This window comes from Callorhinus ursinus, unplaced genomic scaffold, assembly GCF_003265705.2.
Source record: "Callorhinus ursinus isolate GAN/ISIS: 27379988/994484 unplaced genomic scaffold, GSC_fseal_2.0 scaffold14, whole genome shotgun sequence".
Classification (NCBI taxonomy): domain Eukaryota; kingdom Metazoa; phylum Chordata; class Mammalia; order Carnivora; family Otariidae; genus Callorhinus; species Callorhinus ursinus.
In genome coordinates, this window is record NW_027397076.1 from 7,572,808 (window position 1) to 7,591,286 (window position 18,479).

Below are 18,479 nucleotides of genomic sequence, written 5' to 3' on the forward strand. Positions count from 1 at the left end.
TGGCTTTATAGCTCAGCAAAGTCTTTGCCCTGTTGCGGGCAAAAAGCATGAGACGGTGTCCTAAAGGGAGCCAATAGCAATGCTGCCTGCCCCTTTTCTAGGTTCTAGGAAATGAGATCATTCCCCTTGCTTGGCAACTAGGACAAGGGGTCACCCCAGTGCTGTCTTCCAACCTACTTTACCCCAGTCATTTCAGGGTTAAAACTGTAGGGTTTGCTCGAGATCTTTTTTTTCTTCATTTCTGTTTTTTTATTTTTGCATTTGCTCTGGAATAGAAAAATGCTCGCCCATCCTCCATTGTATGTTCCTTTAATACTGGTAAGGTGTATTAGCAGATGTGTGTGTCTCCATGACCAGCAGAAAGTTAATCAGAGAACAGATCCTTATTTTTTATGGCAGCATCAGTATATTAATGTCTGCTAACCCTGTCACTAACACACATTCTTTTAAGGGAAAAAAATGCTTCTGTGCTCTAGTTTTAAAATGCAAAGGTATGATGTTATTTGTCACCATGCCCAAAAAAGTCCTTACTCGATAACTTTGCCAGAAGAGGGAGAGAGAGAGAAGGCAAATGTTCCCCCAGCTGTTTCCTGTCTACAGTGTCTGTGTTTTGTAGATAAATGTGAGGATTTTCTCTAAATCCCTCTTCTGTTTGCTAAATCTCACTGTCACTGCTAAATTCAGAGCAGATAGAGCCTGCGCAATGGAATAAAGTCCTCAAAATTGAAATGTGACATTGCTCTCAACATCTCCCATCTCTCTGGATTTCTTTTTGCCTCATTATTCCTGCTAACCAATTCATTTCCAGACTTTGCACTTCAGAAGCAATGGGAAAAATCAGCAGTCTTCCAACCCAATTATTTAAGTGCTGCTTTTGTGATTTCTTGAAGGTAAATATTTCTTACTCTTTGAAGTCATTGGGGAAATTTCTTTAAATTGTGTACTGTTTGCTTCTGCCTAGAAATGTTATTCACTTTAGAATTTTCATTGTTTCGGAACTGGGAGTTATTTATAAATTGCTGAATATGCAATTCTGTGGGATCTGAAAAACTAGCTCCGGGAGATGGATGCCTTTGCACAGATATCTGTATGAGTAGAAACTATAGCAGGGTACTTATGCTAAATCCTCCACTTGTGCAGGGCTTCAGTGGTATCATTATAGAAGGTTCCTTTAAATCCTGTCTATGGTTAAGGGCTATAGAGCATGGATATGAACTTTTAGATTTTTTTTTTGCAGGTGCAGATGTTTTATTTTTAAGACCATGTTTCTGTGTGTGCGTGTGTGTGTGTGTGTGTAACTCGTCAGGACTTTTTATTACGAGGCATGCCACATACGAAGAGTTACCTTTTAGGTGATATTAAAGCTTTTAAATATGATCTTTGGAGCTAAGGTCCCAGAACTCTCTGCACTTATGCCCAGAGAGTCAAAGTTAGAGCGAAGTTTAATTTGCTTTTCTGAAAAAGAACTTGACAACTCTTGCTGACCCTGCATATTCGTATAATTTAAACAAATGCATACTGTATGTATGAAAAGCGGAAACTTTCTAGCAACTGCATGTCCAAGTTTTCTCTTTGGAAGAGGACTTTCATGGGTGAAGTTTGGACTTGGGATTTCGTGTTGTAAAACTGATTTTATACTCAGTGTTGTAAAGTCTCTTTAGGTAAATTTGGCTGCCGCTGTTAATGCCAACTTCTCGTTTCCAATCACTGGCCCTAGTTCAAGTTTCCATTCTCAGCAAAATTATATCCTTCAAGACTTGTGTTTTTCCAATTTGCAAGCATTTTTAAGCCACTGTCACTGGCTCCTCAATGCAATTGCCTAAGAGCTCAATTCATAAAACTTCCCTGCCACTTAATACAGCATTCATTTGCTGCTTTCAAATACTCCACCACTAGGATTTTTCTTAGTCAAGTAAGTGGCTTAGGAGTTAAGAGTACATCTTTGTCAGGCACCTGATTCTGCTACCTTCCAGGTGCCAAGACTGGCTACCTTGCTTTTAAAAGAAATGAAGTCTCTCTATATACTATATACATAGCATATATAATATACTATGTGGTCTGACAGCTAAGGTTTTTGTCTCTCTACTTAGATGATCATAAAAGGGGTTGTTGAGTGTTATCTCTGCATTAATTACAAGTTTGGAAAACTTTCTCCAAATGAACTTTTCAGAAATAGAGCTAGCAAATGTTGTTACTTTTCCTTTGTACCTGGAGCAAGAAGTGGCTCGAGGGAGCTTTGTGGTCCTTCAAATGTAATTCAATAAGTAAAGGGGTCCTGCCTAGAGGCAGAACTCAAAAGCTGACTGTACTCTGAGTCTCAAGATATTTGTAAGTGTTTGAGTCAGAGGGAAGGGGGTAAGGCAGAGGACTGGAGCTTGGGGTCCCGATTTAGAGCGGCTACAATAGGCACACAATGGAAATTGGTGCCTTGATGGCGGGGTGGGGGAGAGATGGACTCAAATCCCAGCTGTGCAATTTGTTCATTGTTTGATGGACAAAAGGCAGTTTACCCAGGCTAATGGCATACCTGCCTGGGTGTCCAAATGTAACTAGATGCTTTCACAAACCCCACCCACAAAGCAGCACATGTTTTTAAGTCCTCAGTTTTCTATTCACATCAGCCTCATAATACCCACCCTGACCTGCTGTAAAAGATCTGGAACAAACAAAAATGGTTACACCTACAGTGAGTATTTTCTTATGACTATTGCCCTCAAATTTTGCTGGGCATTTTCAATGTATCCCAGACATCTGGAATCAGTTGATATTCCATTTATTTAAGATAAAAAAGAAAGGTCTTTTAAATTTTGAATTTGTGAATGATTTTTGAGAAACAGTGCTCTGAATTCTTTTTCTTTCTTTTTTTCTCTTCTCTTTCTGGTTCTTCCTTCCTTTCTCTCTATATCTTTCCTTTCTCTCTCTTTGTTTCTTTTGTGTTTGGCAAAATAAAAGACCAAGAAAAGGACGGACATATGGGGCCACTTGTTTCAAACTTTTAACCCCTAAGCAAGTTTGTTATTGTTTTCTTTGGGGGGAACATAATGTGATAAAATTCTCTGGTTCCCTCTGGGTGTACTGGACTGTTCCCTGAACTAAGGGAAAAAGCAGTGGAGGTTCTCTCTTGTCCTAGAACTGTAAGTGCTGATATTTATCTAACAACATAACTCAGCAAAAAAAGAAAAGGAAAATGAAAAAGCTATAAAAAATAAGTCTTATATTCTGAAATGCTAGTGATCTATATGTGAGAACTTATATGTTATGCCAGAAATAACTATTAAAATATAGTTTTGACATCTCACGAAGTTCTCAATTCACTAAGGCTACGTCTCCCCATGGATTTTACGAGAACTAAAGAATGTCAAGCCATCTACAGTTGCAGGTGCTTCAGCATTACTATAAACTCAACAAAGAAGGGAGGGATGGAGAAATAAGATTGGTAGAATAGCGTGCATTCTAGACCTGGCCCATTGCCAGAGTGTGGGGTATGTTCTGTAAGATCAATTCACAGTTTGCTCTTTTGGAAAAGGCAATGAGGTCCAGACAGGTTGGAACTGTTGAGATTTCCACTGGAAATATTGAAGGGGAAAACCCCCACCAATTATTTTATGACTAAGAAAAATGTAGATTGGATGAGAACCTGTTTCCTGCAGTCCTGGTGGCTTTGGCTATGTGGAGGTGGAGGGTTTCTATACAGAGGTCCTATTGAGAAAATGGAAGAAGTGTTCAGTTGAGCTTTCACCTCCTCCTCTATTTTATGTCCATTATTTATGATGATTTGCAAATAGAGGGCACTTTTCATCTTAAACTGTTTTACAAGCATTAACTGAGTATTTACGTTGTGTTAACGAGAGGCAGGGGTTTAAGGTGTTTTTTTTTTTTTTTCCCAGTTGCTGAGCTGAAGGTCTGGCCACAAAAATGGAAATCTTAATTAAAATGATGGAGGAAAATCTGCCGCTGATGTAGAGAGCAATTAAGTTGAGAGTTTATGGAGGGCAAGGAAGGCAAATGACTGAGTCTGTTTCTCCAAAAGGGATGGGGTTGAATGGGTCTACCACTACTGTGAGGTTCAGAAAAGCATTTTTTTATAATGATCGCTTCCAGCATAACTCCATGACCCTTTTGATAAGGTCCCTCACTTACATCCTGCCAGTGACTCCTCCAAGGCCACTGAAAGTAAATACATCCGAGAGAGGTAAAGCTACTCACCTTGGGAGGCTTCCTGGAAGAAACCACATCTTCGTGCCACAATAGCTGTATGGAAAAGTTAGTGATCACCTTAGCATTGTTCCTACTACTTTGAGAGAGGATAGAGCCCTGAGCCCCAGAAATCCTGCTTTTAGCCAGGCTGCCATTTGGCTATCACCGGGGGTCCCTCAGTATATTCTGCTATAAAATGGATACAGAGACACATTAAGTCCCTCCAAGACATGAAGTCAGAATTCCTGTGGCAGAAAAAACAAAAACAAAAACAAAAAAACTTGAGCCCAATGCCCTGTTCATGGAAGGCAATATCTCCACACATATGATTTGATACTGCACTTGACCCAGAGGACTTTAGAATACAGAAGATGTAGGGTCTACTTAGCATGAGCCAATTTCATTCCTAAATCCTATTTTTCCTGTTTCTGTTTTGTTTTTTTTTTTTTTTTCACTTCCACTTGTGGTTGTGTTAACTGCTGCTATTCCCCCAGGTAAGAAGTTTCTCTGTCTCTCTGTCTTCCTCTCTGTCTCTGTTTCTCTCTTTTTCTCTCTCATTAAGTGAAAAAAAACAAAAACAAAAACAAAAACCCTGTAATGACATATAGTATTTTCACAAATCCATTTTTATCCACAGTAAATTATCTTTAATCAGTAGCTGGGGAATGATGTTAACTTAATATTCTGGCCCATAATGAACGCATAGGCCATCTGTGGATGGCCAATCTTTAGAGAATTTAAATTAATAAAATGTATTTGATCCCAAATCTGGACTGAGCATAGTTTAACCTTTGACAATTCAAAAGGTTTACCAGGATCTCTGAGTGGTGTGGGACTCTACTGCAATCATAGCAGTTTTCATTTACATAGTAAATGTTTCTAGATATTTTATCTCATTGAATTGCAATAGGAGTCTGCAAAGAAGGGGTTCAGTGAAGTCCACAGTGGCAAGGGGATTAAACACAGGTTGTTTGATGCCAAGACATGCTCAGTCCCCACCACCCTGCGGTCCGTCATGCACTCTGTTGCCCTTCTGTGCAGGGTAGTTCTGACTAATAGCAGTAATGTAATGCTAGGAGTGATGCACCTTTGCCTCACCGCCGCTGCCCTTGCAAGGACCAAGGAGGAAACATGACCATCCTTCTATTTTTTTGGCAGGTAAAGATGCACATCATGTCCTCCTCCCATCTCTTCTACCTGGCCCTGTGCTTGCTCACCTTCACCAGCTCCGCCACAGCTGGACCGGAGACGCTCTGTGGGGCTGAGTTGGTGGACGCTCTTCAGTTCGTGTGTGGAGACAGGGGTTTTTATTTCAGTAAGTAGCCCTCCCTCTCACTGCTCTGTGGATTTACAACCACAGGGAGTGTGTGAATAACTGAATGACTGCCCGTGGCTGGCAGCCTTCCTCAGCCTCTGAGATTCCTTACCTTAAAGTAAGCCTAGTGTTTCAGCGGGGCTGTGGCAGGTTTTGCAGATTTAGGATGGAATTTTCCTCCTTAGCAGTTTGTCTTTTAACTACTTCCTGCTGAGCTTTCCCAAAATTATTGTGCTCTACCCTCGCTATTCCTTTCCTTTCAGTGAAAGGAAGGGACAGAATGACCCTGGGGAATTGAGGTTTTTGTTTTTGAGATCTGTGGGTGCTCATATAAACATATGGAAACACGGAGGCCTGTTTTTAGTGGTAGGTAATTTGGAGTAAAATAGTAAGGTGGACTGGAAAGAAGAATTAAGGGGGCACATCCCAGATGTCTCCGCGCAATGTGAAATCACCAGGGACAGAAGGTGAACTTTGCTCAAAGGCACATTTATAAAATCACAGGCACTCTCTAAATGCAAACTGAAATGTCATATTAATTTGTCCTCTATGAAAATTGACCTTGATGTTTTGTTATAGCCTTCCTTTGACTTAGCTTTTCTCTGGGACTCTCCAGTGATATCTCCATCTGGAAAAGGGTTTCTGACAAGTGTGGGGTTACTTATCCCATAAGTAGGTCTCAGGTGATTAAAAAGCTGACAGTCAATAAAAAATAGACAGCCCAGTCAATGTTTGCAAATAATAAACACAAACATAAGTCAATGTTGCCTGGGGGAACTGAGCACTTACAGAATCTACCTCAGAGACATCTATCTCATTGTATATTATAGGACAGTGAAAGATTTAAAGCCAATTGCTCATTCTATATAATTATTTGGAATTTTAGAGAGTTCCAGGAAACTGATGTTCAGGTCCTCAGTGAGCATGAATCATTCTTAGAGGTTCATTATCACTCGAGTGTAGACAGCTTACCTCAGTTGCCCACTAAGCTTTGAATAGCTCCTCTGATGACTCACACACTTCAGGTCTCTCTCATCTTCCTCCCAGGGAAGGTGGTGTGTGCCTGTGCATGCGTGCGTGCGTGTGTGTGTGTGTGTGTGTGTGTGTGTGTGTGAGAGAGAGAGAGAGAGAGAGAGTAGGGGGAGGGGCCTGAATATAGCAGTCTGGGATGAGTCAGAGAGATGGCAAGGGAGAGGCTGATGGGGGACTGATGATTTGTATTCATCATAGATTTGGCAACAAATAGTCTTTAAACAACTAGTGACAGAGAATGAGAAGTGCTTTTTACTACTTGAATGGGCAAACACCCCTCTCTGTTTCCAGCTAATGCTTCAATAGGATGAATTCATTTATTTTTCTGGCAATAAAGCAATTCTATCCAGGTCTCTGTTGTAGGGCAGATGAATAAGTTCATTGGGTGGGTACTTTTCAAATAGCAGACTTGTTTTAATTTTGAAATATACAGTGAAAGGCAAATGTGCTACATCAACATCACCCAATGATGGGTTGTCATTATTCTTTACTTTGCTGCTACTGATCCACATATAAAAAAATGAATAAGTAATTCTCACATATTATGCCCAAGAGGATTTTTTTTTTGCCTTGATAATCCATTTGTGCAGTTTCCTTTGATCCAAGGATCAAGGTAATTGCCAAGCCCACAATTGTCTTCCGTTATGTGCCAGGATGAATTGTCTTGTTCAACTTGACGTGCTCCAGGATTTCCATGCACAGTGCAAGGAAACTGGATCATTCTGTGCTTATGATGTTTGCATTAGATAATGAAAAATGGGAATGTAAATAATGATTTGGTCTCAAGTAACCATATAATACTGATATATGTGCACACAGACGGTTAAGAGTATTGGACAACTATGATGGAAACCAATTTCAAGGCACCAAAAAGGTTCTCTTATTGAAATCACCTAACCAGGATCTACCCTCTCAATGAGCTCCTTGATGCCAAAGACTATGTTTATTTTCCATTGAATCCCAGTATCTAGCTCAATGCCTGGCTGATATAGAAAAGGCTCTATTTGATCACTGAACTGACAAGCTTGAATTAAATTGAACCCAGTTGAATGGAATGGAATTACTTATTTGGGATCTTAGTCTTCAGAACCATAAAGAATTAGGTTTGTCAATTACTTTGGATAATTCATATCTCCTATTTACCCAGCTATTGGATAAAATTGTTTTTCTTTTATTCAACTGAATACGACTGTGAGGCTGACTAGAGGCTGCATTTTGGTTGTCATCCCTAAGCTACACTGATGGTCTGTTTTGTGTCTGCGCCAATTATTTTAACAGGCATTAACTGTTGTCAACAAATTGTATTGAGTTTCCTTTTTGTCCCTTGAGATTTAGTGTGTGTGAAGTTAGCTCTAAGCATTTACAGGTCTTTGAGATACTTTTTTAGAGGAAAGCAGTCTTCCTCACCTCTATCCCTTGTCAGTTGACCCTTTTCATTCTTTTTACCCTTACTTTCAAAGTTTTATTGCAGCTGTGCCTTTTATTTTAAGCTGCTTCAAATCCATTTTGAAAGTACAGTTTTGTTGTTGTTTTCTTTTTTTAATAGTGGAAAGCAGTTTCTGATCTTCGTTTGAAATTCAAACATCTAAAAGAAAATTGCCTCCATATTTATCTTTTTTGTCAGGTCGAAATGTTTAACAAGGAGAGTTTTCTTAACCTATTAGACACAGAACAGTTCTGAATAAAAAAAAATAATGTTTACTTTGTATAGACTGACCCAGTGTGTGAATGAGCTCATATTTCTCTATAAGCACAAGTTCTACTACAACACAGTGGATGCAACCTTCTAGATTATCTGTTTTGTGAACAATTTTTCCAGCATAAGTGGAACAGTTCCTCTATAATTAATGCAGCTTCCCCAGACATTTCATGAAATGAAAGTTCCAATGAAGAGCTAATTACTAATTCTTCCCTATGCGTCATAGTAAGAGAAGGTATCAGCCAGTCTTATGCTCTCACAGTCCTGTGAGGAAAATGGTGGCGTAATGAAGTGGTACATTGGGAAAGAGCTCGCTATTATCTCGCCAGATTGATGGAGCCCTTATAGAGGAGGGCTTGTTATAACCTCATTTTGCATGAAGCATAGCAAGAGGAAAAGAGCTTCAAGTGAAAAAGAAGAAGTTAAGCTTGCCATAGATATAATTTTTTAACAGTCATGGTGATTAACCATTTTAACATGTACTTTAAGGGCTTGTGGAATTTCTCTCTTTGGAGATACTTAAAAATTTGAAAGACAACCAACCATCTTGGATGGTTTCAATTAAGAGCAACCAAAAGAAAGCAAGTTTCTGGGGTCCTTTTTAGTTTTAAGAGTCTATAAACAGTCCCTTAAATAAACTGTATATGCTTTACCTCAGCGGTCTGGGAAAAAGAAGAAGTAAATCAAATAGAAAAGAAAGTTGGATACCCTTTCAGCTATTCCAGATTTATAGCTTTTGTAAAACACACTTCCAATTCATAGTTATTAAGAACAGGTCTGAATAAACTAAGGGCATTCTTCATGCGTTAAAACATACTGCTTTATGGAGTTTAAGCGAAACTTTGCAATGAATTTCATTGTTATTGATTGCAACAAACTTCCTAGATCTAGGTATTATTATTAACTCAGGTTTCTTTCATTTGAAATATAGTGCTCAGAAAACTGCTCCCAGACCTGTCACTCATTAGCTGTATGACTTTGGCAGGCATTTAAACTTCCTGGGTCAAAATGTCCTTGTCCATAAAACAAGGGGATTTTGTTAAAGTAAATGACTTCTTATAACTTTAACAGACTCATAGTCCAGGTTATAATGAACAAGGATTTGGTGTTATTCAAGAAAGGAGAACCTTAGATTTAAGCAGTGACCAAAGAACATTTAGTGTCCTTTATCTTCCCTAAAGAGTTTCTGTTTACCCCAAAGATAGAAGATTCCACCTACGTAAAGAAAGAGTAGCTAGCTTCTTTGTTTTGTTTTGTTTTGTTTTGTTTTGTTTTGTTTTGTTTTGTTTTGTTTTAATCTGGGTTTCAACCCCTCAGGAGTGGAATAGAAGCTCAGACATGACCAAATACACGAAAGTCATCTGGCCAAAGGAGCACATGCAAGCAGATTGCCATGTTTCTTTGCGAGGAAGGACCAGCTGACAGTTCTCATCTTTACATTTTCTCACTCTCTTGGTTGTGAGAACAAGTGAGTAGGTCAGTTTTTAGTTGTCCTTTATCAAGTCAGATGGGACAAATAAGAATCTATAGGCTTCTAAACCTTGACCAACTGCCTTTTGCCAGCCTATTGATACTGCCTTTCCAATTAAAGAAGGGAGTGTATAGTTCAGGGCATTCAAAGATATACACCATTAGCAGTGCTTTGAGTGGGGCTGGGTTTGAGCTACACCATTTGTATTCCACGGTTTGGTACCCCTTAGACTGCCAGCCATGCATTTGTATGACAACTGGTCAAAGTTAAGGGTCCAGTCTCTGGCTGTGGAAAAGCTTTCTCTTTGAAATTAATTGGCACATGTGGGGTTTTACCTTATGGCCCTGGGCTCATTAGTACCACTAAGCTAATAGGCCACAGATATTCTTAAAGAAAAGTAATGTGTTTTTATATTGATGCTAAATGCTTGCATCCCCGAGGACCAGTCTATACAAACAAAGGACCACTTAAAAAGTGATAGCTTCTGTGAGAAATTAGAAAATAATTTGCATTTTTCTAACATTTTAATATTCTTTAAGACCATCTCCCTGATGGAGAATTATAAGAAGCAGAAGAGTGAAGGGTTCAAGACCGAGAGCATGTTCTCTATTGCCAAGAATTCAGAGTTTGAATTCTAGCTTACTTGGTAGGTAGCCTTGAGCAAATTACTTAACCTCTTTGTTCCCCAATTTCCTCATCTGTAAAATGGGGCCTACCTCATAAAACTGGTGTAAGGATTAAATGAGTTCATGTATTAGAACATATTAACTTAGAATACTGCCTGGCACATAGTAAGCACCATACACATGTTAGCAATACTTATTTACGCTCTTGTGGGGTCAGTTGCAGAGTATATTGCAAAGGTTGAGGTGTCTGAACAGCCCAACTAGTTATACACTCATTTTCTCTCCTTAAGGGCAGCTGATAAAACCTATTAGTAGTAGTAGTAGGTATATAACAATATCAGTAGCAAGAAGAATTCTTGTGTTTGACTAGTATATTTACTTGTTCAAAATCCACTTGCATCAGCTTTCTCACTTTGGTTTTATCCCAGGGAAGGCAAGAATTATTGCCTCATTGGACAAATGAGAAACAGGAGACACTGAGATTTTGTGCCTTACCTCACTGGACAGATACAGAACCAAAGTTAGGGTCTCTTGTCTCCAAGAAGCATATTCATTTTGGCCATTTACATTGTTTAGTGACCCAAAACGTGATGGCATAGAGAGATGCTTCTAAAAATCCCAGTCCTCTTCTGAGACAGAGTAACCCAGTTGATTCTGAACACTTCTTTGAAAGGAAGCATGAGGGAGATATTCATGTGATCACCCTACATTTTATCTTCCAGAAAAATTTAGGAAATACTAACTGAATATCTTCAGGGTGCACAAGAAAAGTCTTTGATTAGGGGCTGCTGTTGTTCAAGAGACTGGACCCCACTCAGATTGAACACTGCAGTTCACCTGTGAACACCAGGATATGCAGTATGATCCGGGGGAAATCTTCTGGACAACTTCAAGTTTTCTTCCTTCTCTGCCAGCAAACTTCAAGTGCCTCGTGTCTTGCAGCTATTAGTTCTGTTGGCTTTTCTCAAAGACCAACTGAAGAAGGGCTGTTTATTTGGACCGGGAATTTTTCTCTGGGTGTATTGGGAGAGAGGCGATAAAGGAGAGGGGATCACAAGGTGCCATAATCCAGATAAGGTGCCAGGCAGAAAGAGGCTTCTCCAGCTTGGCCGTGGAAGAAGTTATGAGAGCAGCCAGCGGTTTGGATGTAAGGCTTCCCCCTGTGCAGGTATCACTCAACCAGTTGTTTGACACTATTGGTTTTGGATGTCTCTTATCTTAAGTGGCTGGTAAGTTAGGCATTTTGGATCCAGAAGAGAGTTTTGGCATTCTTCAATTCCCTGGGCCACCATATGCCTTTTCCAGACATCATGTACCATGCCAGCCTTCCTCAGGGCCTCCGTTAAGAGCCAACCTCATCCTTCTACCAGCCTTCCTTCCCATTTCACAGCCTATAACAAAGAATCAGACACTGAAAACAGGTACAAGATCTCTCTCAAGCAGATTTCTCATTGTTCTCAATAATGGGCTATAAAGCCTTTGCTGTTTTATGTAGCCAGATCTCTTTGACAACCATGGTGGCAAAAAATCGTTCTTGCACTGAGCTGCTGCCCTGGCAGAGTTCCATCCTACACCTCCCTGTGAAACATCAGCAAGCTCTTACATCACAAAGAATTACTTTTGGTTGCCTGGAAAGTTCAAATCATCAGGTCTTATTAGCTGTTAGACTAAGAAGATGACAACACAGCATTTTGTTTGTCTTTATCTATATGCGAGATCATGTTTAAAACAGCAAAGAGCTGTTATTTGACATGCAGTTCCTTAACTGCAGTAAGTTGTATGCCTATTTAATGCATTGTTTAGTCTTGCATTGGCTAAAGCCACTTAAAGAAGCACTTGGCAAGCTCTGGCTTTTCATTCTTGGCATAGCTGCCCCTCTTACTTTTTCACTGAACCTTAAATACCAAGAAAAACCCTTCACTTACTTTGTATCTGGCATATTGCTTTATGCAATTGGCCAGAACTTTTCCACATGGCCCTCTGCATTTGTCCTAAGGTAATTAATGGCTTTGCAATATTTGATCAGCAGCAGCACGGACACAAAGAGAAATTGTGCAACCAGTAGAGACCACACAGTCTTTTAAATTAAAACCTTTTGCATTTAATGCTCAGGCATACTACAGGATAGGATTTCCATGCCAAAAAAAAAGAGTCATGCTGAAGCCCTTGGAAAGACACCCAAGAACCTGATTATTGATTAAGTATCTATCTCTCTAATATCTCCTTCTTAAAAATACCTGATTATTCAAAGGAAGTAAAATTAAAGACTGCTATAAGTTTGGAAACCCTTGAAAAATAGTCAAACATCAAGAATGAAACTCATAGAGAGGTGATGTGTCCAAGGTCACACTGCTATTTAGTGGCAGAAATACAAAAAGACACTGTGGATTCTCTTTTCTGATTCCAGTGCAGTGTTTGGCCTCTGGCAGCAATGAACCATGCCTATGTCAAAGTTACCTGGTAAATTAAAATGGCCTGGGAGAGGGCTCCAATCAAGCTCACCCAAGTGAATATAGATCTTGGTGGCTCTCTCATTCCAATAAACTCACCTGAAACTTAAGTTTAACACTTTCCCTTGCTATAGAAATTTGCACGGACTAAAGTAATTCCTTGCCTGTTTCTTATACATTACACAAAAACTTTAGATGTGCTTTAGGCATTCCAAGTCCACTTAAGGTCATAATTTAGACTATTATTGTATATTGTATTATTCTGACTCTTTGGTCACTCTCTCCAATGTCAACTTGGGTAGAGCTGCTTTGGAATGACTTAGCAAAGCTGTGCTCCTGGAAAATCTGAAACAGTCTGACGAGTTGTTGGATCAGCTTTTTTTCTGGAGATTTCTCTGACGGCCCCAGGCCAAAAGAAATTTACACCTGATTTTTTTGCAGACTTCCAAGCAAATACTCTATGAATCTCTTCAGATTTTCTTCTTTCATCTGTGGTCTTTATGAGGTATTAAAAGGCTATTGGAGGGGTCTTCTTAACTTCGAAATCTGGTTAGTCATAGAGTCAATTCTGTGAATATTGCTGGGAAGATGGTACTACCTCTGTGCCATTTACCCTGGTGAAAGTGCTCTTTCATCAGAGGCAAGTGATTAAGAAAGTCTGCACTGAGCCAACCTACATGCAGCCAATAACTCCTGATTATCTATGAAACTGGGGAAAGGAGCACCAAGAGTTAGAATTCTGGATTAAACTGATTTGAGGACACTATAGATTTTGGCCTCCTTACTTCTCCTTCCTCACTGCCCCAGCCCCAGACCCTTTGTGAGACCAAGTGGCATGTTTTTAAATCCTACTGCATTCTTATACTCCCCACTCACCTCCCCCAGCGGTGTCACTGGCAACAGTTTCTCAACCTCAGCACTATTGACATTTTGGGCCATATAATTTTTTATTGGGGGAGGGGGGCTCTTCTGTGCATTGTGAATGTTTAGCACCATACTAGCCTACTACCCTCTGGAGGCCAGTATCCTTCCCCCAAGTCATGACAATCAAAAGCATCTCAACATTACCTGATGCCCCCAGGGTGGGGGTGTGGAATCACCCCTAGTTGAGAACTACTGGACTAGAGGTCTCTAGAAGAAAAGCGACTAGAGGGATGGGAAAGCCATGAGTGAAAGAAACAGAGAAACTAATTATCAGTCACTGGTTAATCAGGAGTCTATGTTCCATTGCCCAGAGTAAACAATGAGAAGGTTCACTGTGGTTTTAAAAACTTTTTTCTGAAAATATAAAGCTCTTCCTATAGGCTATCTAGGTATTTGTAGGCACCACCTTTTGTGTTATAGCTATGGAACTCATTTATTTTAGTAACAACAGTAAAGGAAGGTAGAAATGGTGTAGAGCAAAACTTTGTGCTTAGAAATATGATTATGACCACTTGGAGCAAATGAAAAAGAAGCCCGTTATCTATGACCTCAATATTTATGGCCGTTTCCTTCTTAGTCATATAATAAATAGCTGTCAATGTCACACAAGTGAAAAGGCCTGGCTCAGATATGGTGGTCACAATTTTTCTCTTGCCTTCTGTGTCTTTCCTATCTAAATATCATCAGAAGCATTTTATTGCCCAGAAACAACCCCAGCAGAAAACAGAAAGATCAATGAAGTATTACATTGGAAACCAGAAGTTCCACATTTGAGCCTCACCCAGTTCCCCTTCTTAATAGCACTTCTCCCCCTTGGCGCAGTTAGTTAATATCCTTGGGTCTTACATTCTCCTCATCAGTAAAGTGGGAATTAAAATATTACACCTTGTTTTGAGGCTCAACTATAGAAGGTTTTGAAAACCTAAGGGGCCATCTAAATATGTTACTCTTAATTGATTGAGTTGAATGCTTTGCCTTGTCTCTCTAATCATCACCACAAATTATTTCAGTGGTTTGACTTCAGTTATTAATGGCATTGACCCATTAGTTCAATTGTTCTGCAGTAATTATAATTTAGAAAAGTTAATTTGGCAGTGTATCATCTCAATCTTATTTATTAGAAAGAAAAGTATATTGATATCTTCTATTAACATATCGCTTTGCATTTAGACGGCCCAAGAGTTAACTAATGGATTTTCAGAATGTTCACCCAGTATTACTGTTCATGTCCTCATTGCAGGAAGTAGAAAAAAGACAGAGCCTATCACTTTACCACACTAACTTTGCTTAAAGAGTCTGTCTCCTCAAGGTGGTTAGGTAGTCACTGAGGTTTCACATGGAGGCAAAAGATTTCCATTCTCCCAAATCAGCCATTGGTGATTTCTGCTCAGCCTCAAACTGCAGTGTTCAGCAGAAGGAATGTACTCACTAATCAGAAAAGTATCTCTGCACTCTCAGGTTGCCCAGCGTAACTGCTTCCTTATCTCAGCCTGACTTAGGAGAATTGAATTTTTTTTTTGTTTCGGCATGGCTTTGATGAAATCAAAATTGTGAGTTTTATCAACATATGGTCTAGTGACCATGTGGCATGTAGTTCTTCTATCCCAGAGGCTTCACATCAAACAGCTCTCAGAGACACAATATTTGACTTAGCAAAGACACTTTTGAACCTCACAATCAAATACTGGTCACTGCTGCCATGAATTTTCATTCTATTTTGAGCTCTTTCAGAAAAATAAAGTTTTAAGGTTTTTTTTTTTTCTGTCCTCCACAACATTCGGTGTTGGGCACTTAGTTAACCTGCTTGACTTGATGTTGACAGAGTCATTCCAATAGTTATTTCCTTCTACCAGTCCCCAGAATATACCTCCATAGCTTTCCATTTGCTACTGCCACCATTAAGGATCAGAGATTTAAGGTATAGAATAAAAAAGCCTATTTGAGATATCATTTCTTGGGACCCCTTCACTATTGCCCCAGTAAAAATTTCTCCTAGCTCAATAGTAAGCTAATTCTAGTCAACAGAGAATTTTTAAGGTCTACCAAAAGAGCCTTCACAAAGAGGTTCCATCTGTGGAAGTGGCTTTGTACACAGAACCTCCACTCAGTTCCTCTCAATTTCATCTGAGATATTCATACTAAAAGGAGGGATGGTAGTCAAGGGAAGGCTCATAACAAATGGTAGATCCCTGACAAATAAGCCCCCAAGGTAGGTATAACAGCTGGAGATTCAGCCCTCAGAGAATAGGTAATTTTTATCTGTCACAGTATAACTGTAGAATTGGAGATCTAGAAAGAATTGTATAGAGCAATCTGGTTCAGTGCACTCACTTCCCAGATGAAGGAAGCGAGATCCAGAAAATAACATAACAGGCATGAGGTCACAAAGCACACCGGTGGGAAAGCCAGAACTGCAATTCAGTCACCTCACTTAATCTAGGGCTCTTTGCACAGGAGGACACTTTAAACTTAACCTTGATAAAGTCACATAAAGGTAGCACTAGCAACTCAGAACTGCTATGTCAGTCACTTCTGGTGTAATGTATTAGAATAGTGTTTGAAAATCTGAGCCCTTAACCAGTCAGAAAACTTTTTTTTTCCAACTTCTATCATCCATTGGATAACATCAAGTTTCTTTACTCCAAATCTGATCAACCTGACTGTAGGACTATGGATCTTCATAGATTGTAGTAGTTTGATGAATTAGAGGTTTAAAAGAAAATAGTAAAGAGCTAATTTCTTTTTAGAGATGCCTTCAATTCAAGTCATGTCTGCTGGTTGCCTAGTTTATGCATTTTGTATTGCTTGTTAACTCAGAAGCCATTCCCAAAACAAAGTGTATTGTCGAGGCATTATTTCTGTCTCTACACATTCCTGACTTGCTAGTCTTCCATGAAGGTCTTCCATGAAGAAGCTTAAATTTTCCTACGTATTTTGAGTTTTATGTTTCTTTCCATTAAAGTTTCCAGCCGTTCATAGACATATTTAGTTTGGCAGAAGGTAGTGGTGACTCATGGAATGAAGAAATTTGAAAGCAAAGCTACTGAAAATGGATCTAATTTCTTCTTGGGGTAATTTGGGAGCGAGCGATTGATAATTTGTCTAATTTTTCCTGGTTTCATCAGCTGCCATACTGCCAAATATTTGTTCCATATGGATGCTTTGTTATTACTGAAACATATAACAAATTTCAGCTGCAACTATATCTAATATGGTCAAAGGGTAAGACTATTGTTGGCTCATTTTCTCATTGTTTTTGGCTGAACACCCTCAATCAATGGTTATTGAGTGAAAAAACAGGATCATATTGAATCCATTTTCAGCATGTTTCTTCCTATGGATCCAACCATTTCACTGTGAGTTTGTCAAGCACAGCAAATGTTCCTTATTAAAGGGATGATTATGTTTTCGGCATAGACACGACTGCCAGTTAATTGCATTCACCTTATAATTCCACTCTCTCAATTTGGTGTAGAGATGTTTTTGGCTTTCCAAAGATCCTTCTTTTCTGCTTATTCTTGCCTCCCACTATAGAACAGATATTTGGGGATAGATTCTGAGAAGATCAATGACATACTCATAAAATAAGCATCATTTCAGGCTTACCTTTAAGATAGACAGTCTGTGGGCCCTGAGTCATTTGAATCATAAGACTTACAAAAGATATTAGTGCCACAAATCTGGCTGGCATTTCTGTAGATTACTAGTGCTTTGCATGCAATTATGGAAATCTCCCTTACCAGAGAAGCCAGACAAGGGTTCAGTAACATTGCATGAAAACACTATGCTGTGTAAGCTAAAGACACAGAAGGATTTATTTCTGGCTGGTTCTGAAGTAGGCACTGATCACTTATTGTCTTAAAGTCATCCATCAGGTAATTGATTTCAGTCAATATAAATGATTTCAATATCCTCTCCCAACAAAAAAACAATGGCAATAATAAAGAACAGAGAAGTCTCCTAGAAGAAACCAGATGTTACTGAAGACCATGGAAAGTGGCAAGAAGTAGTCTCTTGTTTCTGAAAGGAAAATCTGGTTTGATTAACAAATGTTCTAAGGGTCACACATGATAGCTTGTTGGAAATGCAAAATCAAGGGCTCTACTCCAGACTAATTAAAACAAAATCTGCATTTTAAACCAGATACCCAGAGGATTCGTATGCACATAAGGATTTGAGGAGCCCTAGTCTAGGGAATCACAGGGAATAACAGGTACATGTTGATTGGTGACTCATCTGTTAAGAAAGAAAACACAAGCTAGTCAGAGTTGAACTTCCACTGAAGATTTGAAAAGTGTTGTTGGGGCCAAACATGCTTGTGATCATTAACAATATATATGTTGATTCAACCATATCAAGTCCCCAATTCCTTCACGTTGGTAGAACCTTTCCTCGGAGGAAGTATAGAACTGCTCCAAGGATAACCCCAAGGCCTGACCTTCTATGAACTGGAAATTGGAACTCCTAATTGCTGTGGCTGCAATTTCCAAACCCATCACTGGGGCCAGGAACTGAGATCCAGTCCTTAAGATCTTGCCAGCTTCTTTTTCAATAGTTACATTTTATAAGAACAGCCAAGCAAGAGTCCTTAAAAAAAAATATTTCTAATTGCATTGAGTGGACAAATGTGTGTTTTACTCATATCAAATTGCTTCCTTTGTCATGCTTAGCCAGGTTCTAATATTATTTCTTATGACTCTGAGTTGATTAGTTCCATTAGGTTTGCTATTGGAATTTAAAAGAAATGGTTTTGATCTAAGAAAAT

The 18,479-nt window shown here is 39.3% G+C and overlaps 1 protein-coding gene across 3 annotated transcripts in view; it reads left to right on the plus strand.

The window, feature by feature from the left end:
* Positions 1-568: 568 nt before the first annotated feature.
* IGF1 (insulin like growth factor 1) overlaps positions 569-18,479 on the plus strand; it is a 73,299-nt gene continuing 55,388 nt past the window's right edge. Inside the window, exons 1-2 of one of the 3 annotated variants that reach the window (XM_073900399.1) lie at positions 569-890; positions 5,356-5,512. In XM_073900399.1, coding sequence (XP_073756500.1) covers positions 828-890; positions 5,356-5,512 — 220 coding nt within the window. In that variant the 5' untranslated portion in view covers positions 569-827. Of the gene's footprint in view, positions 891-2,611; positions 2,687-5,355; positions 5,513-18,479 lie in introns of those variants that run through there. The other 2 variants (XM_025882614.2, XM_025882615.2) reach the window with 2 other exon arrangements.